Below are 22,068 nucleotides of genomic sequence, written 5' to 3'. Positions count from 1 at the left end.
GGTACCAAAATATACCACCACCAATTTGATACAAGAAGAAAACATGAAATTCCTTCTCTATTAGCCAGTTGGAAATAATTATATTACAGATGAAGTACTTAATACTGGAGGACATATTTTTAGTCTGCAAAATTTAAAAAAGAACCTGCTGCATTTGAGAATGATTTCTGAAACAGCTATTAGGATTGCAGGTTCTTTAGAGACTCCATAGAGAGACTAATACTTTATTGGCATTATATAAACACAAAATTATAATATTTATTATTTATAAAATATTATAGGTTTGAGTGGAGTTACTAGACATACAACATCACAAGGTTCATCCATCTATTATGTCTTGTCTTTATGACTTAAAGTTATTTGGGGGCAGAGGCTGTCATTTACTGTGTGTTTATATAGTGCTTAGAACAACAGGGCCCTAACCGAAGTTAGGCCTCCATGCATGACATTTTAAAACCACCACCAATACCCCTGTGCCCTTACAGCAGTATAAGTTAGGGTCCCATTCTGGAGGTCAGATACATGCAGGCTGAGCCTCTGCAAAACCCCACTAACTTCAATGGTGCTTTGGAGAAGTGTGGGGGGGGAGGGGGGGGGAGAAGGCGGGGGAGCGGGGGGGGGGGGGTGTCCTACCCCTGTAGCTCCAATAGGCCTATGATCAATGCCTATGTTTCTTAAACTTCCATGGGAATTTGGGGTAAACTAGGAATGCAGGAACAGACTCTAAATGTCAGATAGAAATTTAAGTGGTTACTGTCCCTTAAATATATTATTTTGTAGTTACTTTTATGTACCCTGTTGCTCTTTCTTTTCTGTGAAACACACATTCCTGAGCTTGAATTCCAAGTACAGAACAATTTATTATTGAACTTGATCACATTCTAGTAAAAAAGAAGAAAATATTCCATTTTTCTTACAATTACACTTAAAACACTGACACACTCCAGTTTCAGGTTGTACAACAACATTACATGCAGTTTGTGCCTTCTTTTTAGAAGGAGACAAATTATAATACAAATAAAATCCACAAGTTTCACACCAAATTTGTCGAAGCGTCTGTGTGTATTTAATATTTTAAGCAATAGTATTTTGTGGAGGATCAGTTCCCACATCATTTTCACATCATTACCAGCAGATGGCAGTGCAGAATGCTTGGTTATATACAGTGAAAGGCTACTTTGCCTAGCCATTTTTGAGAGACAAAGAGTATATATTAATGGCTGCATTGAAACAGTGCTAAAATAATACTGTTTTTTTTTTTAAAGAAATAATACAAATCATTCAGAGTGTGTGTGTGTGTGTGTGTGTGCGCATCAAAGTAAATTTATGTATAAAGTACATGGTATTGCTTATAGCAAATATATAAAGGTATGCAGACACAGTCACTGCTTTTAATTCTCAACATGGTACTCTACCTCTCTCACAGCAACACTAGGTTTTCTTAGCAGAAGGAATATAGCGTAAGTCCTCCTCAGAGATATCAACTACAATCATTCTAAACCGATTTAAAATATTTTGAGATATTATAATTTTCTACATGGGCACATATTAATAAAATCAATAGCAGGTTTTGCATTACTGACGTGATTATTTATGGGTGCCTAGATACCATGGTGACTGACAATATACATACAATGGATAACGTGGGTTGACAGACTAAAAAAATTCATAGTACACAATGACTTTTAGTGTAGCTACATTATATACTACTTTTTAAAAAGTCCTGTTCTTACAATTATAGCTATAATTCCAAAATAAATATTTATGTTGCAAAAAGACTTTTTAAAAATCAGATATATTTTTTTTATAATGGCCATAGTTCTCAAAACTGCAGAGACTTAGGTACATGCTTAATTTTACACATGGTGAGCAGTTCCACTGACTTCAAATCATAGAAATATGATTTACTTAAATCAAGAAATATACAGTGTATAAAAATACGCATTAATGTAAGTCTTTGCAGGATTGGGGCGTATGAGATTAGGGTGTCTGACTGCAAAGAAATGATCTATAATGCTATATTTAAATCAATCAAAAGCAGGATATTAATGGGTGATATTTCTGGATTTTAATCATCAGCAAGAACAGCAATACCTAAATTTTAAAAATATTTGAACGAAACATTTACAAAGTTTTAATTTTCACACTGAAGAGTATTTATAATAGTAGTGACAGAAAATTTTTGTACCTTGCTAAGCACAGTAATTAATATAATAAAAACTACATAGCAAGATACAAAACTTTAGACATGATAGCCTTTGTGAGATTAAAATAGTTTAAAAATGTAAATCTGAATAGGAGACCATATGATGCTTGTGCACGTTAGCTGCAGTTGTACTGTTCACATAAACTCTTGGTTAAATCCATTTGTCTGGTTTAAATATTAAACCTCCAATGTTATATCCTGCAATATAGATACAACAACCAGTCACAATGAAAAAGAGCTGGAGTTTATTTCTCTAATGTGCCTCAGAAAACTGTAGTTTTAAAAGGGCACTACATTATGATACAAAACTATTCACTAAATGCACTGCTGTGTATTGATGATCTTCACAATATATTTGTGATACATACGGAGTAACCTTTTCAAACTTTATGTTATAACATTAAAAAAGGTAATGTAGTTAGCTTTATTCACATATGTGTAGAAGACTGATACAATAATTCATAGGATACAAAATGTTAGTTTAGTGGCAGCAATATAGCTACCAACTTTATATATTTCATTACTATTGGATGTTTCTGTGAGTAAACCTTTAATTTTATTAAAGCAAATCAAATTCCCAAAGTAGACATGCTTTCATGTCTTTTACAATAGAAAAGCTTCAAAATAATTGTAACTATATCCACAGGAAATTTGAAAGCAACAGTAGAAGGTTCTCTCCATCTACCAGAGGACTGCACAGGATGACAGAAAAGCCCTCTGTTGAGAGCTCAACAATACAAACATTATTTTTTTATAAGCATGTAAAATACATAAGGCAATAAAATTCACACTCTATACCTAACTGAAACATATGGAACCTCAGACAGAATAATTATAATGCAGAAATTACAACTGTTCAAGGCACAGAGGGTGAAATTCATGTCACTACCTTAATTGGCCTCTCTATGAGTGAAGAATGTGGGGCATTCAAGGATGGTGGATGGAAGACTTGTAAAGGTAACAGGCAATCCCCCAATCTAAGACTTGGTGTGGGCTGTAACCAACCTTTCCCAACACCATGGCTGCTGCCACTCCAGTTTACAAGTTGGAGCAGTATTTGGTGTAAGCTTTGCACCCCATTTGTAAATGAATCCTGTCATCCCTTCTTTTGATGCACCTCAACTGTCACTCACTGCACTAACTAATGTGCACAGAAATCCCACCCCCATCCTCCCCTTTCTGCAGGATACAGTGAGTTCACCAGCATCTTTGCAACATCACTACATCCAGTGCCACTCCATACAGCCCCAAGACCAGGCTAAAGTGGTGTAGAAGGCCTTTGGCTGGCCCTGTATGTCAGAATGAATTTCACCCATATGAGGTGTAATTTTCAAAAACACCTGCATAGCTATCTACTATTAGCAGGTTGTGTAAAAAAAATAAATAAAACGGGAGCCCTGACTGCAATGGCTATATGGTATCAACATCACCATTGACATTTTTCAAAAAGCTTTAAATGTTTTCTTGTTTTTAGATAAGAGTCTCTAAATACATTGAAAGCTAACCACACACAAGTAAATAACTTGTCTTTTCCTCCCCTTAACTTTGCCGTAAGTGACGGTTGTTTCTGTCACACATCTACTAGTTACTCAAGAGAATGTGATAAGTCTCAGGACTTTCCAAAAAAAGATGCAATAGTTACTTCAGATCTGTTTCTACTATTAGTCATTTTTAGAGCTTGCTGGAAATTTTTCCATTAGAAGATGCCAATTCATCAAAAGCAAGACAGCTAGCAGAAGCGTGTCAATTTTGACAAAATTTCATTTAAAAAATAGCCTGACACAAAGCACTTGTACAAATGACTTAATTTTCAAATGTCTTATTTTAGATTATAAAAATATTTCTGTTTAAAACATGTCAAAATCAGAATGAAACATTTTTTATTTTATTGTAATGAAATGTTCTGATTGACTTGGAAATTTTTAAATTTCTTTAAATTTGCCAGACTTGCCAGAAATATTTAAAAAAAATGTTTTCATTCCATTTAGAGCAGGGAAAAAAAGTGAACTTGCAGAATTTCCCATGAAACAGAAAATCCAGTTCCCATCCAGCTCATTTTTATTATTTTCTTGCTGTTTATTAACTAGTCAGCAAGAAAGGCTAATTTATTAAATTTTTATTGAATGATCTACAAATAAAGAGTCTGAATGAATTGCAGACCTCTGTATATTGTTACTTGTAGTCTTTTCCCAACGACTTAAGTTGTTGACAATTGTCTATGCTCTTTTCCTATAGTACTGCATGCATAATCAGGGCCGGCTCCAGAGTTTTTGCCGCCCCCAGCAGCCAAAAAAAAAAAAGAAGCCGCGATCGGGATCTGCGGCAGCAATTCGGCGGGAGGTCCTTCACTCCGAGCTGGAGTGAGGGACCGTCCGCCGAATTGCCGCCGCATAGGTGGAAGTGCTGCCCCTCTCCCGAGAGGCCACCCCAAGCACCTGCTTGCCAAGCTGGTGCCTGGAGCTGGCCCTGTTCATAATGTAGGAGTATAATACACTTCATCAGTGATTAGTTCAAGTTAAGTTTTATACAGTAACCTTTTTCAGCACTAACATAGGGAATATGACAGCTAGGCAGAATTTTGCATTAAAAAACCTAAGTAAATACAGTTTCAGACTAACATCCATCTATCTTCACCTATGTCTCTCAAACTGCTGTATAACAAGCCAAAAAGAAAGAAAGAAAGAAAGAAAGAAAGAAAGATGATGATTCAGCCAAAACAAGCAGACACAGGAACAGGACTTAACATAAAATTTAAAAAAGAAAATATATAAATAAGTTTAAATAATATTTATTTTGGTAACACATTTCTTCTGCAAAACAATAAAATGAAGAATTTTCCCATACAGTAGATTTATGGCTGAGCAGTTACTGATGGAAAGTTATTCTTTATAAATATTTTGATATAAATAATCAAATGAAACATTTATTTGATAACCATGCCACAACCATAATGGCTTGTCAGCTTGGGTTAAGTACTATTTTAAAACATTAACAAAGGCAGCCAGAGCTCAATGCTTCCTGAAGTAATGAAACAAAATCAAGCAACTTAGGTGACATGTCACTGGTGGGAATGTGTGAAGGGGGAGTTAAGTCATATTGGTCCACTGAGAGGCGGTTAGAGGAGGAGTAGGGTAGTGGGGAGGAATGGAAGCAGTGCTTCTGTTTTAGATGATTGTTGTTGCAACTCTTAATACTATGGTGTGTAAAGGGGGCCCCTTGAGTGCCCTTTGGTGTGTAGCTGTTATTAAGATTGAATTCACAATAAATAAATACACTTACATTTTAAAAACTAGAAAAAATAAACGATAAAAAATGTTAAATTAAATGATGGATGTATTGTCAAAATCATACATCAATTTATATTATTAAAAACTACTTCATGGTAACAGATCAGAAACTTTCAATACAAAAGACCAACGAATAACGGATGAAACGATTAATACCTATAGTGCCAATCCTGCATGTGACAATGAGGGTGGAACTCATTTACTTCAGTGGTGCTCCACGACCATGCAGGCGTTTGCCTGTGCAGAGTCACTTACAGGATCAGTGTCTATAAATCTCTGACACAAAAAAATAGACAGTCATATACTTGTTGCTCTTTTCTTTCAGTGACCGGGCTGGAGTTCTCACATTTCTGACAGAATCAGAACTGGGCAGAAACATGTCTTTTGGGTTTCCCTTATAGATGGTTTTGACTAGACACAGAAGTCAATAAAGTTACACCTACAATGAATTTAGACCACTATATTGTAAGCTTGTTGGTGCTGTCTTTTCATTATATAAGTGTATAGGCCTAGCAACAAGGGACTCCAATTGCTGATAGGGCTTCCAGGCACAACTACAATATAAATATTAAAAAATAACCATTAACAAGTCTAAATAGAAATTGTTGTTGTTGGAAATCACCACTCGGCCAACCTCCAAAGAGACGGGACGACTTTATCGTGAAAAGACATGGCCGCACATGGAGACGGAAGGCCAGGATATGAGAAGAATGGAAGACGTGTTGTGATCGGTGCAATCTATATGAGGGCAGAAGGACCAATCGATCGAGGTGTCAAATAGAAATATCTAGCAGCTATTATGCCCACCCATCAGGTGGAGCTTTGACAGGACTGGCAGGGGAAGGAAGAGACACCATCAGGTGGTCCTTGATAAAGTTGATAGCAATGTGAGGGGAACCCTCTTCATCCTTATGCAGCTGGTTGGGAGAGGTGAAATTGAGGAAACCTTCTCCACCACCAGAATTAATTAAGGCTGATCCTCTGACATTCTTGTTGGTCCACACTCACTTGGTTTAGATATGCACTAGGGCTGAGTGCTCTGGTCATCCACCTGGATGGGCATGTGAGCCACAAGGTCTTGTAACACCACAAAGCACCTTTCATCTATATCCATCTGACTGGAAGCAAGGATGGATTGGAATTTCTGATAATTGCTTCCTTTTTTGCCTTCAAGCAATTAAAATTTGAAATGGATACACTTTTTGTTGTTTTCATAGACTCATAGACTTTAAGGTCAGAAGGGACCATTATGATCATCTAGTCTGACCTCCCACATGATTCAGGCCACAAAAGCTGACCCACCCACTCCTGGAATAATTCTCTCCCTTGACTCAGCTGTTGAAGTCCCCAAATCATGATTTAAAGACTTCAAGTCGCAGAGAATCCTCCAGCAAGCGACCCCTGCCCAGCAAGCGACCCCTACCCCATGCTGCGGAGGAAGGCAAAAAACCTCCAGGGCCTCTGCCAATCTACCCTGGAGGAAAATTCCTTCCCGACCCCAAATATGGCGATCAGCTGAACCCCGAGCATGCGGGCAAGATTCTCCACCCAGACCCTCCGGAAAAAGTTCTCTGTAGTAACTTTTAATATCCCATCATTGACCATTGTTACTAATTACCAGCGTCTCAGTATACATCCGTAATTACATCTTTAAGAGATATTTAATTCTTAATTCTATCTTAACAGATGTGGAGGGTGTTGTTTCAGCTGCACAAATCTTTTCTCCTGGAATATGATTTGGGTTTTTTCATTTTTAAGAGGTCACATGAAAGTTTAAATCAGTTCTGGCTACGTCAATGGAAGAGATACCACAATGATGAGCACAGTATAAATGCCGATATACACAGCTTTTAACTTCATTCTTAGCAACATTTGATAGCACTATAGTTGATATCTTTTTCAAATGTTATTTGCATAGGGTCAAATTCTGCTCTCAGTTACATCCATGTAACCCCTATTGAATGAAACAGGCAATTCTCAGGTGTAACACTGGGTAGCACTGTAGCAAGATATAGATGAGTTTTATTCCATACCTGCCTGCCATGTAGTACATTTTATATTTAATTTGATCTAGAGGGGGGTGCCAAGTGTCTCCCTATTCCCCCACCCATCTGGCCCTTTTGGACATAGCTGGGATGGAGGAGACACAATTACTAATCTCACAGAGCAATCTAGGAGTGTCCCGGAATTTTGGGGAATAGCGGAATCCTGCTCAGAGAATCATTTTTAGCCCCTTACTGGAAATCAGCTCTGAGAATTGATTTGTGACTAAGGTCAATGGTGAACAGAGGCTTTATGCCCTAAATAGGAGTTGGATCCTCAGGAGCTTATTGTAATTTACAAGAAATACCTCAGGTGAGTAAAAACACTTCCAGTTTACCTGCAGACCTTGTAAATGCTCAGTCCTAAAATTAACTATTTTCAGAGATTATGAGGTTTGTGAACACTAAAAGGAATAGGTCATGAAGGTTGCTATCTACATCAGCTTCCCTTCTGAGTTTCTAAACGCCGAGCCTTTAAATGTATGAAGTCTATCAGTTTACTGGAGTAGCATGTAAACTTTACAAATCCTAAAATAAGGAACTCTAAGAATGTACTTAACATTAAAAGAGATATCTAATGGATTTACAAAATCCATGGACATAGACTGGCCATTTGAGGTGCTAAATCCCACTATAGCAAGTGGTTTGTAATTATCAGAATGGAGCTTACAGCCTGAAGATCTTGAAAACACTGTAGGCAAGACCTGTGTGCATGGAAACAAAGTAATTGGCATAGAGTTCATAAATTCCACAGGATGGGGTTGTAGATTTGTAAAGAATGGGCTGCACTTGTGGACCCTGTAAACATAGTAGGCAACTCTTGCAAATCTTGAATGCTTCATAGCAGTAAATTACTAAAGTGTTTTCTGAACAGGGCCGGCTCTAACTTTTTTGCCGCCCCAAGCAGCAAAAAAAAGCGCCGTCCCTCCGTAACACCCCCCCACCGAAACCCCCCCCGCCTCCCGCCGCGCTTCTGAACCTCCCGCCGAGCGCCGCGCCGCCGAACAGCCCCCGCCGCCCGCCGCGCTGCCGAACACGCCTGCCCCCCGCCGAGCACTGTGCTGCCTAACACCCCCGCCCTTTGCGGAGCCCGGCGCCGCTGAAACCCCCGCCGAGCGCTGCCGAACACCCCCCGCCTCCGAAACCCCCGTGGAGCGCCGCGCCGCCGAAACCCCCGCCGAGCGCCGCACCGCCGAACACCTCTGCCCCCCCGCGGAGTGCTGCACTGCTGAAGCCCCCCCGCGCAAGCACCACCAAACATCCCCCCCCCGAGCGCCGTGCCGCCGAACACCCCCGTCCCCCCCCGTGGAGCACCGTGCCACCAAACAATCCCCGGCGAGGGCCGCGCTGCCGAACCCCTCCCCGCGGAGCACCGCGCCACCAAACACCTTCCGCCAAGCGCTGTGCCGTCGGAACACTCCCGCCCCTGCAGAGTGCCGCGTCGCTGAAACCCGCGCCGAGCGCCACCAAACACCCCCCGCCACCCGTGGAGCGCCGCGCCGCTGAAACCCCCGCCAAGTGCCGCGCCACCGAACACCTCCGCCCCCCCGCGGAACGCTGCACTGCTGAAGCCCCCCCCGCTCGAGCACCACCAAACACCCCTGGTGGAGCACCGCGCCGCCGAACCCCTCCCCGCGGAGTGCCGCGCCGCCAAACACCCTCTGCCAAGCGCTGCGCCGCCGGAACCCCTCCACCAAGCGCTGCGCCGCCGGAACCCCTCCCCGCGCCGAGCGCCGCGCTGCCCCCCGCCAGCCCAAGATTGGCCGCCCCTGACCAGGTTCCGCCCCAAGCACGTGCTTGGTTGCCTGGTGCCGGCCCTGTTTCTGAACAGGACTGCTTTGCTTCCTAGAATTTAAAGCTCTACCAGATGGGCCTGTAAAACTTAAGTGCCTTGAACAAGACTACTTGGGACTTCCTAAATTTATAAGCGCTGCAAGAATAGGCAGTGTTTGCCGTTTCCCTGACCATCAGATTGCAATCTATGCATATTGTGCCCACAAAGATTCTGTTCTCCTTCAACCAAAGCTATTTATTTTAAGGAACTTATAAAACTATGCTGGGTGCATCCATGAAGCTTTTCTGTTCCTTGAATCAGCCTCCTGAAAATACGTTGGTAGCCTATTCATGCTATGCCTGCAGATTTTGTAATCTACTTAGGCGACAATCTAAGCAGTTTGTGGACTTACGAACACTCAGATACACCTCTACCCCGATATAACACGACCCGATATAACACGAATTCGGATAGAACGCGGTAAAGCAGTGCTGCGGGGGGGCGGGGTTGCGTGCTCTGGCAAATCAAAGCAAGTTCGATATAACGCAGTTTCACCTATAACGCGGTAAGATTTTTTGGCTCCTGAGGACAGCGTTGTATAGGAGTAGAGGTGTACATCATTGAGCTCTCAGAAAGTCAAATACTGAGAGTAAATAATTCCAAAACCAACCAGTCTTAGGAAAAAAAAAAAAAAAAAAAGAGTAAGTTGAACCACAAATCTTGCAAATAACTGAAAAAAAGACATGTGATTCTTATTTAATTATACTTCAAATTGATGGTTTAAACCCAATTGTATATTGTTTCCATGTGAACAAGTATAAATTATACTAGATAGAAAAAAGTTTTTTTGGCGCCTAATACTTAAAAAAACCAACCAAACAAACAAAAACAAAACAAAAAAATACCTAAGTGTCTTAAGCCTATTATCTTTTGAGGACCCCAAGTAATTATCATTATATTATTATTTTGCACAAGTCATTGTGTGTCAGATTCTGACACCTTTACTACCACTGACTATGGCCTGGTCTACACTAATCCCCCAATTCGAACTAAGGTACGCAACTTCAGCTACGTGAATAATGTAGCTGAAGTCATCGTACCTTAGTTCGAACTTACCGAGGTCCAGATGCAGCAGGCAGGCTCCTCCGTCGACTCCGCATACTCCTCACGCCGAGCAGGATTACTGGAGTCGACGGGGAGCACTTCTGGGTTCGATTGCCTGCCGCCGAACCAGCGCGTAAGTATAGACAAGCCCTAGTAGCTAACTCCATGAGTATTTTGATTGGAAGGTAAGATACTACTCAATGGGAGTAAGGGTGTCTGAATCTACACATGTATGCATATTTTTGAATTTATTATACAAGATCTTATAAAGAACAATCTTCACTGAATGGGTAATGTTAAAGTGTTTATTTAAAAAAAACGACACCTTCCAAAACTGCATGTCCAGTTGATCTGTTTAAAAAAAAAAAAAAAAAAAAAATTCTCTGCAGATCTAACAGTAAAGCCTGCAAAATATCAAGTCAAAAGGGTGAGAGGCAAAATTGTACTTGTAATGTTAAGTATCTCACAAGCTTATTGTAAGGAGTCAGTACTGTGGCTCTATAACATATTTATGTGGTCAAAGCAAGCACTATTTAAACTTCACATAAATATTAAAAATGTTGTACTTTGATTTTAGTTTTACGTAAAAGCACTAAGTACTTCTGTAATGACTTATCTCATGCCACATGCAGTTTACTCATAATATAGGTTTTACTTACCACTTGAGTTATCACCAATACTATTGGTTTTGCCATTCCAGTACCAGAGCAGCAGTGTTGCATCACGTGATCCTGAGAGAATGTAACAATTTCCTCCAATGTACGATTCAGAGCGGGCAAGACAGGTGACAACATCCCAGTGCCCAAACACTACTTGTATTAGTTTACCTGAAACATATAAAATCTAAGTTTAAAACATCCTGTTAATGATTTTTCGTAGACTTTATTAAACATATTACAAAATGTTTTAGTGGTACTTTCATGAGCAATGTTTATAAAAGAAAGTCTAGATAAAAACTTCAGTTGCTGTTGGTTGTGAAAGACAAATTCATGTGTCAATTTTTTATATCCAGATGGGATGGAAACTATTTAAGAACGCAGCAGTCTGTATAGGGGCATAGAGTGAATAAGAATCGATTACAGATTTGTATCTTACTCTAAATCCTGCCAAGCCAGTATGTTTCATTATTCTATATATTTAAACTCATGTTGAAGTCATGAGTTTAAATATATAGAATAAAGAAACATAATGACATAAATTTGCAATGACGGAATTTATTTTAATGCAGTTTACTGGTGAAAGTAGCAGTTAAAAATGTAAATCTGATGACAGTGCATAGAGGCTCCAGAACAGTTAAGACATAGGTGAATGTGACATGGAAAATGAAACAACCAGCTCTTTGAGCATTTATTTAATTACAAAAAATGCATACAATTCAGAAAATCTCTATAAAATTAAACTTCTGCTTTAGTTTCTCCATCACATTTAATATACTAGCCAACCATTTCTACCAGCTTTCTTACCTTTGAGAACACTTGCAATGCCCATAAAAGCTCAAAAGACATTCCTGACAAGCAAAGTTTCTGTCTGTTGTGTAAGTATTCAAGCCATCAATAGTTACATAAAAACGAACATGAAAGGAAAACCTAGATAAACTCAACTTTACTTAGACAGTGAAAAATGTGCAATTCATGGATCTTTAAAAATATGAATATGCTTATTACTTTTTAATCTTAACTTAGCAGGGCCACATTTCATAAGTGTGTGTATGTGTACGTTCATGCGGGTTGGGTTTGCATGTGTGAGCGAACACTTATAAGGCCAACTACAACTGCACTCTGAAGACCTCCACATAGAGGGAGGGAGATTGGGTAAGAGAAAAAGCTCTTTAAAGTGAGGGCATAGGCACCAGAATCCATCTTGCTGAGGCTACTGGAACCTGTTAATAGCAGACCATAGAGAGATGGGATATATTTAACACCCTCATCAATGATAAAGTAGAAAGACTAATGAGCAAGCAGAAACTGGATATTAATGAAACTTACAAATGATGATAAATTGGGAGGAGTTAAAAAACAAAACTATCCTGAAACATATTATATCAATATAAGGAGAAATGTGGGAAGCTGCAACACTGAATTGACCGAGGGATGATAGTGGGGGGAGACATGACTTTGTACCATGATAAAGTGTGGGGGAGGGGAGGGGGGGAAGAGAAGGAAGAAAGAAAGAGAGAACAGTACAGTTTGGGGCTGCATAAATAAAAGATTAAAGGTGGAAGATAACAGGTCATAGTTCTTACCTATACTGTTTCTGCTGTGACTGCACCTGGATTATTGCATTCAGTTTTGCACAAAAAAATTAAAACAAAAATAATGACACACTAGGGAGAGAGAGTTCAGATAAAGGGCTGGAAGGACAGATTTATAATAAAAGATTAAAGGTATGAAGCAATAACTACAGTGGAGAAAACCTAACATAAGAATCAGAAGGGTGCAAAACCTGGAAGGGAGGGATATATATATAAAAAAACACCTCAGGATATATATATAGAGAGTGTGGTATATGGGGTAGTGTAATGGGATGAAATTAAGAAAAGGAAAATTTAAGCTATTGAAAAATTGCCAGCAAGATGTATTTGGCTGGAAAAATCTCCCATGGACTGTGGTGGGAGGAAACCTTGTCAACTTAAGACTTTTAAAACTACTGTAGAATGGACAAAGCACTAGAAAGTGTCCTTTCTATAGGAAACAATCTTGTTTTAAGAAGGAAAAACTCTGATCTAATACATCTTTCTCTCTCTAACCTGTATGATTCCATCAAGGAGGTAAAGTTATACAATGGATATATGAATGGGGAATTGATGTTTATAATGAAAAATTATTTCTTCATGAGGTTGAAAAGTGACTGAACGTGATAGTGGGACATAATCCTGTTGCAGGCTCACAGGAGGTTATACGTTTTACCCGAGCAAAAAAAATTTTCCTATAACTTGGTGACTCCAGTCCATATTATGTTTTATTATACCATTTAAAACTGTCTTTTGGCTCTAAATGTGCTGCGACATCAGAAGTTACCCCTGTGCTGAGGGTTTTTCACTTAGGTTCCCAGGTCATGTATTTGTCTCAGCCAAATTGCTGGATGGTCAACCATTTTAGTCAGCAAAGCTATTGATCTGCAGAGCTTGGAAGGCAACAGTGAAAAACTTTCAGAGCATACAACTTTATCTCAGGCAATATATTTAATCTCATAGAATAGACAGTTTTTCCTGAACCTTCTATTTATTTATCAATTATTTGTTTTAAATTTTGTTGTGATTAAATTATACCATCTCTTTTCCAGTTGTATCCCCTTAGTAACTACTTGGGGTGATTTATATTTTTGAAACAGTAAGTTTACTCTTAAAGAGCTATGAGTTTAAGAGATTTTTTCCCCAAGATATTCTATATTTTTAGTTTCTGTTATAGAAAACAAACATTCTTCAAGACTTGTTTGACATCTGCTTATACGTTTGTGCTGCCCTACTAGTTTTACTATGTTATTTTTCAGGGGGTTAAGCTTCACTCAATACAACCCAACCATCAAAACAGAAATTCGTTGCTTCTTTTTATCTTGGTTAAATTACTTACTGAATCTCATAAGAGTTCAACTTTTTTTCCCAATCCTCCTCTCCACACAGCAATATCAAATATTACCATATGCACTAGGATATCCCTTTTTTGACAGAACAAATTTTCTAGTTAATGTTTTATTTGACAGCTGTGCTACAAATAAAAAAATTCAGACTCAAGCCTCTGCACTACTGCATCTAAAAGACTGTCTGAAAATAATTCTCACCACTGGAGGAAAGTTTTATTGTACCTCCGCTATACTAGCTGTAACCAGAAAGCATGATTTACGTTAAAAGTATTTCCTGTTACAAAACCCCCTGAAATCTAATAAGAAAAAGGTTCTTTTTTTATTTAAGTGCTAAAATATAATTGAATTCAACACTTGTGATAGCTTGCCATTATACATTACTGATCACATCTTTTTCCCTTGCTGCTTCGCCAAGCTCAGAAAAGGTATTTGACTGCTATACTTTTGTTTTAATATTAAAAAAACCTTGTAACTGAATTTATTTAAATTACACTACAGCCAGATTTTGTTTGTGTGCTGGATATTAACAAATTGAAGAAATATAGATAAAACTTTCTGGTGTTTTACAACTTTCTTGGCAAGCATAAGTAATTTGCTTTTAATCATATCAGAATCAATTATGTCAGAATTAAGTTAACTAGTAATCTCTGATTATGACTTAAATACAGTTGCAACGACTTATTTAACAAGCCATTTGGAGATGAGTTACCAAAATAATATTAGTTTCTCATCATGACACTGAAGTCAGTTAGCCTTAAAAGTAAACATGTGCTCACTTTTCAACAATTAAAAAATTAAGAACACATTAGTCAATATATTTTGAATGTAAGGCAAGAAATTGTGTGGAATATTTACCATACCTAGTTATTTTCTCTGAAGATCTCTTTAAAACCACATTTCTGACTTTCACTAAAGAGAAGGACTGAACTGTTAAACTGAAGGTTCTCTGTAAAGGATTGACGTCAGCCAACATACAGTAAACTACTCATTTACAGTAGCAGTCGTGTATTAAATTGCACAAATGACGAATGCCCCACCTCCAAAGTATGCTGGGGGTCCAGTCCAACTGTTCTGTTGTTTTATAAAATATTTTGGTTTGGTAAATGTGAAACACATTATTAACAAATCTATTTCAGTAACGATGAAGAACATATAGGATAATAACCTGCTGGAAGGGTTGATGTCCCAGACATATTAACCCAACTGGTCATTAATCCAAAGGAAGTGCCCTTCAGTGAGATTGCTATTCCTATTCTAAGGCAATGAATGGGAAGAAAAACATGCATATTTTTTCTGTACCTCCATGATTCTTATCCTCCATGATTGTCTTCAACATAGCAAGACATGGATGTAACTGTCAGTCTGCAGGGATCACACATTTCCACAGAACTGAGGTCCTGCATATTGGCCAATTTACATTGTGTGAGAGGATTCATTCTTCATTCTTTTTAATGGCTCCATTTCTATCTTTGTATTGCACCTTTTGAGACCCTCAGAATTTGAGAGGTTTGCTTTTCTCCAACAGCTTCACTGTGTGACTGCACTTATACACTTCGGTATTATTTCAAATGGGCTCTGCTGTGTTTCTTAAAATATTTTTCTCAATTATATATAAAGCAGAACAGAATTTCATTCAGGTAAGCACTCAAGAAACAATTAATTCCCCTAATATGCAAAGCTTTAAACAAACTCAGTAGTTTGGTTTTCTTGTGAACCTGTAGAATTAAGCTCAGTGTTTCCTGTAGGTGTTCAGAAACAAATGAATATGCACAAAGCAATAGTCAGCTACTTCTGCTCCTGATAGCATTCTATGCAGAATGGAGTGGAAGGAATTTAATAACAATTCCTGCCATTCTTTGAAGAAGAAATATATTCTCATCCCCCCAAATATGTTTCAGGGTAGTAGTGAATGGATAACAGTACCATGCTCTCCACCTCAAACACATGCGTACTTTCTAGGTTTTTCCATTAGTTAAGATTCCACTAACCTGTATCAGTAGAATAGACCCGGAAACTCTTGTCCCAAAAGCCACAAACCAGGATATAACGATTGTCAGAGGTGATGACAAAACACTGGGAATGGACCTGAATGCTTTGGTCTAACAGGTCAGTGATTTGTCTCCTGTGCATACTTGTATTGCTGGCTAAAGAGAAGAATGTGCAAGAAGAGACATGGAGCATCATTGTTAGCATCTATGTTTGTTGAATTCTAACACCTTTGCAAATTGATATGCATGTATCTAAACTAATTTTACTGCTGCCCCTCCCCGACCTCTCTCCATCTCCTTTTGTTACCCATACTCCTTGCATCTTGTTTGATATCTAATTGTACAAGGTCAGAAGGCACCAAGGTAATCATCTAGTCCAACTTCCTGTATAATATTGGCCACAGAACTGCCCCCCAAAATAATTCCTAGAGCACTTCTTTAGAAAAACAACTCAATCTTGATTTAAAAATTGTCAGTGATGGAGAATCCACCATGACCTCTGACAAATTGTTCCAATGGTTAACTACTCTCACTGTTATAAATGCATACCTTATTTCCAATCTGCATTTGTTTAGCTTCAGTTTACAGTCATTGGATCATATCTTTCTTTGCTAGACTGAAGAGCCCATTATTAAATATTTGTTGCCTACGTAGATAGTTATAGACAGTAATTAAGTCACCCCATAACATTCTCCTTGTTAAGCTAAACAGACTGAGATCTTTAAGACTATCACTATAAGGCATGTTTTCTAATCCTTTAATCACTTTTGTGGCTCTTCTCTGAACCATCTCCAATTTATCAACATCCTTCTTGAATTGTGGGCACCAGAACTGTACACAGCATTCCAGCAGCAGTCTCACCAGTGCCAAATATAGAGGTAAAATAGCCTCTCTTTTCCTACTCAAGATTCCCAAATTTATGCATCCCAGGATCCCATTAGCTCTTTTGGCCACAATGTCACATTGGAAGCGCATGCCTCGCTGATTATCCACCATGACCTTTGTTGCAGGAAACATGTCTTTCTAGATGTACTGTACAATGCCCAATATACTTTGAGGTATTACAATAATAGCAATTTCTTGTAATACGTATCAAAGATACAAGTAAACCCTTCTTTAAGTAAACTGCAACTGGAAAATATAAAAGCAAATAGTTACAGAAGTACGAATACAGAAAAATATAATGGCTAATCAAAAATGTCTGCCTAACAGAGAAAAAAAGTAGTGCCATAGTAATACAGTACATGTGGCACAATGTTACACAGTGGCTCCCATGTAGAAGCCAACACTATGATTTCAAAATCATATAAATAGATTGATTGTATCTACCCAAGCACCGATTGCACCTCCACACAACAATTAAAATGAAAATAAACAAACAAACATTGGCAGTAATCACTAGCATTTGTATAGAACTTTACATTTTGAGCACTATACAAATATTAACTAATTAGTCGTCAGAACATCCTTCAAGGCATATATCATAATGCTCATACACAAGGGCTGCCCAGGTTACCTGAATTCTGGCATTTTCTAATCTTTGAGTGTTTGACTTTGCAACCTTAATAATGTTATTGTGATGTAGTTTGTGTGTATTTTCCTAGGTTTTTAAAAAAGCAAACTGAATAAACAGAAATTCCATCTTGTGGCATCATATTGACACCCACATGGGTCATCAGCAGGGTTGGAACCATTAGATCCACCACATAGATTTCTGCCACTTAAGCTAACTGAGTAACTGAAAGCAACTATAGGTTATGATCCTTTATGTGGACCAGCACTAGAAGGGGAGGAGACACATTTTGCCAGTGGGTTTCATAGATACCTGCTGACAGCAGAGGAATGGTGAGACTCAGGAACTTGAGTTCCAGTCCAGAGCACACAGTCCTGCCTCTTCCTGACTCCTGGCTCCTTATCCCAGGCTCATTCTCCTCTCCTACTAACCCCAGTCTCTACTCCCCAGGCTCTCATCCCAGTTTCAGTCTCCTTGCCCAGCATGTCCAAATCTCACTTCTCTGGACTCTCTGTCCCAATCTCCCCTAAACCCACACTCCTTAACCCCAGCCATCTTGCCCAGGCTGTCCCAGTTCTCTCTGTCCCAGCTTCTCATCCTGCCTGTGTCTCTTCCCCACCCTGACCTCCAACTGCCCTTTCTCTCATCTACGTTCCCATCCACACAGGACCCCAGTCCCAGTTTCTCTCCATGGGATCTTTGTCCAAACTCAGTGCTCCCCCCGATGCCACATCCCAATCTACTCCCTCTCCTGCATCCGCCTGCAAGTCTGGCTCTTGCTCCCTCTGCATTTGAATTGGCAGCTTCCTCCTTCATGTTGCCTGGACCCAGCAGGGGAGCTACTGAAAGCACAAGAAAGACAGGCTCCCTGTTCTCAGTTCAGGTGCCTGGATCTAACTTCGGCTTGGCCTGCAGCAGCCCAAACCTGCGAATGCAGGGAAAATCCTAGTGCTGGAGCATGCTCACTGCAGACAGATTTTGGGACGGGGGGATTTAGCTGCTAAAATCTAAGAAGTCTCTAAGGAGCATGTACAATCTGTGATTTTTCAAAGGCATTTCACTTGGCCAAATTTGTGCAGATATTCATGTGGACAGCAAATGGCACATGGATGGCAAAAGGCCATCCCCTTGCCAAATTTCAAGCTCTTGCTCCAAAGCACTGGGGTAATAGAGCTTTTCAGTGAAAAGCTCATCAGAATTTTTTAACCTGGGCAAAACAATATATTTTTCACTAGCCTCCTCATTGGAAACTGCTGAACTGTTTAGGCTGAAGTCATCTAAAATAACTCAACTTTAGACAGACACCTGGGACAGAAAATTTCAGCCCAAGTGATTAAAGTTATAAATTATAAACCACTACTACAAGTCCTGCCAAAAGTGAGGTATAAGAGATTACACATTTGAGTATAGGACACTACAGGTGTTACAAATTCACACATCTGAGGATTTGTAGAAGATCCGTTTGAGAAGAGATAAAGCATGGTCTTGTAGTTTAGGCACTAAACAGATTCAGGAGATCTGGGTTCATTTCTGCCACAGACTACAGAAAGTCATTTAAAGGCTCCCATTGACTTCACAAGGATTTGGATCAGGCCTTTAATCTCTTTGTGCCTTGGCTCCCCATTTGTAAAATGATGATAACACTTCCTAACCTTTGAGGTCTTGTATGCTCTTATTGTAAGCAATTGAGAGCAGGGACTGTTGCTTATTGTTTGGTTGTACAGTACCTAACACAATGGGGCCTTGATCTCAGCTGGGTCCACTAAGTAACAACCTCTAGAAATGCTCTATGGAAAGACCTATATTACTTTGAGAAACAATGGCATTTATAAATTAATACATAAAAATTATAAATTCATAAATAAAAATTAGGGAATGGTCAATGTGCACTTCCTGTGAATCATTTCCTGTGCATATTAATTTTTAAAAGTAGTTAACTATTTGATAGACAAATCATACCACGCTACCATGCACGTGATAGCGGAGAGTCAGGCAAAAAAATAATTTAAAAATAAGTAAACAGTCTTGGTTTTTAAATGGAATTATAATTGGTCAGTTCACGTTTTCATTCAATAAACTATCAGCCTGAAATTGTCAGTTTAAAAAACAGAGAAATTATGAGGCTTAAAAAAAAAAGAAAAAATTATTTATTTATTAACCTCTCAAATTAAAAATGAGGGAATATTTCTTTTCAAATTTGTTTTGTTTTTAAAGTGCCTCCAAGGCAGAATTATCATGTGATCATGTGCCAAGTTACAAATCGTGCTGAATTAGAGCCAAATTGTAATCCTCCCACCCAAAAATAAGGGTTTATAGTATGAACAACTGAACCAACTATGCTAATATGAAAAGCACGACTATAATAAACTAATCATTTATTATAAAGATTCATTTAAATGAAAGTGAGACTCTTTTCTCTCCCCTTAAAAACACAGACACACACACTTAACCACTGATGGTGATCCAAAAGACTGTAGTGCCCTAGAAAAATGAATACTAATATCTTAACACTAAAACTGGCGGAGCAATAGATTTCAACTTTGGAACCGCTTTGCAATTACGCATTAATCCCCTCAGCGTGAACAGCAGGTCTATGAAGAAAGGATTGATCTCCTTTAACGATGAAACCCTGGCACCACAGTTTTATTTTTTACAACACAGTGCTGTTAAGAACCCCACTGGTATTATGAAAATTTCCTCGGCAAAGGAGCTCCATCACATTACCAGTGCACCAATTCATCATAACGTGCCTCGCTCCTGCTCATCAACAAGTCTGAGTGATGAAAAGATCCAATATTATCCTGACAGTACTTCATGCACATTCTCAATCACACATTATTACAGCATCCATATTAATTTTCACTGACACGCGTCCTAGGCCTGTTCAAATTAGGCAAACCAACGAGGGGGAGTTGATGAAATACCAGCATAGCCACAGCTCATTGCATTCCAATTTGCATGCAAATGGTTTATCAGGAAAATTCCATTCCCAGCAACCAGCAAGTGAAAAACAACCGTAATCTACACTTCAGGGCCACCATACAGAGCTTAATGAATCGCAAAGAGAGAAGAAAGTGACAGACCTATGAGAGGATCGATTTCCACTGGCAGCTGGTATGGCTGGTCCTGTACAGCACCTTGATGAGCTGAAATTCAGGAAAGAAGATTTTAAAAGTCAGCATTATTTTCATATGTTGAGCCACATAAAAATGATAAATCAAATCCTATATGCAACTGTTTAACCATTCAAGTTTCTTTCTTGATTGAATAAAAAAAATTCCAGGCGCTTTCATGGGCTGCTTATTAAACATTTATTTTAGATTAGTGCTATCCTGAATATGTGCCTTCATCAATGGCTCAGATCCCGAGCCATAAGCGATAGCAGATGCTTTACTGGCAACCTCTCATGTCACAACAAAACAAAATTAAGTGGTAAAGAGCACTGAAAACAAAATGTGACAACCATCTGCTGACTGTAGCAAATACTATTTTCCCCCCTTTTCAAAGGGTTGCTTTGAACAGCAAAGCATAACGGACCTTTCAGAAAATTTCAGTTTGTGATGGAGACAGAAATCTCCAAGTGACATAATATTTAATGTTTCATCTATCATTGAAAAACATTTATTTGCAAGTTTTAATAAAACTAAATAAATAATTCTGCAGACCAACATTTTGTCTAAATGTCCAAGCACCTGGCATGTCTCTGGAATATTTACCTTCTGGATTTTACTTCAACATTAGTTTTCCACAGCTCAGTTAAAAACCCCAAACCCCTCTTGGAAGAGGAAGCTAATATAATAGATAAATCATAGGTGTAACATCTCTCATTTCTCCAATTACCTTGCAAAGCATAGTTTTATTATAAAACTTAATATCATCAGATTGATTTCATAGTTTAAATGAAACTCAACAGCAGTGCTGCAATGAAACATTAATATTTTATGAAACAGTGCCAGTTCCAGCCCTGTATAGATGTGCTTTGTTGGACACTGATGTCATAAACTGGTTGATAAAGCCACCAGATTGGTTGAGTGAGGCAGGTGTGGGATCTTAAATAGTAGTCAGTGACAAGCGATTACTTGCCAACTAAACATGGTTTGTCATGACGACTCATAGTGCAAGTATTCCCTGTGGACAGTGCTATGATCACAGTGGGAGATATGGAATAGTTGTAGTACTGGCCTCCTACACCTATGCAAAGCCCAATTTTACTACTGGATTTGAAGGTTACGACAGCCAAGGCTAACTTCAGCTCCTTCCCATTCCAGGAAGACATATCCGGCTCCCTCAAATGTGACATTTCACAATAACCTGGCAGTAGTGGTCAGTGTACTAGCTCTCAAATGAGTTTTTGAAGTGTAGATTTTTCTCCGGCTCTCTGCACAGAGAGAACACTTTTGAAGTGCCCGACGGTGTATACAATGACGGTGGCTCAGAAACCTGTCTTACTGTGCTGCCGTTTCTAGAGAACAGAATATGGAGGTAGCTGTCTGTAGGCATTTGTTGCTGGTAAATAGATCACCAACTAGTATGCCTATGGAGAAGCCAAAGCAACGCCTATAATTTTAGAACATC

General features: G+C 39.0%; 1 protein-coding gene across 4 annotated transcripts in view; it reads right to left on the bottom strand.

The window, feature by feature from the left end:
* The window catches only part of LRBA (LPS responsive beige-like anchor protein), a 571,438-nt gene that overhangs the window by 21,255 nt on the left and 528,115 nt on the right, over nucleotides 1-22,068 (bottom strand). For all 4 annotated transcript variants that reach the window (XM_054029329.1, XM_054029332.1, XM_054029331.1 and 1 more), the window contains exons 51-53: nucleotides 20,577-20,639; nucleotides 15,981-16,136; nucleotides 11,073-11,240 (exon numbers count right to left, since the gene is read on the bottom strand). In XM_054029329.1, coding sequence (XP_053885304.1) covers nucleotides 11,073-11,240; nucleotides 15,981-16,136; nucleotides 20,577-20,639 — 387 coding nt within the window. The remainder of the gene's footprint in view (nucleotides 1-11,072; nucleotides 11,241-15,980; nucleotides 16,137-20,576; nucleotides 20,640-22,068) is intronic.

Source organism: Malaclemys terrapin, chromosome 5 (genome assembly GCF_027887155.1).
Source record: "Malaclemys terrapin pileata isolate rMalTer1 chromosome 5, rMalTer1.hap1, whole genome shotgun sequence".
Lineage (NCBI taxonomy): Eukaryota > Metazoa > Chordata > Testudines > Emydidae > Malaclemys > Malaclemys terrapin.
This window is presented reverse-complemented; position numbering and strand designations above follow the sequence as displayed.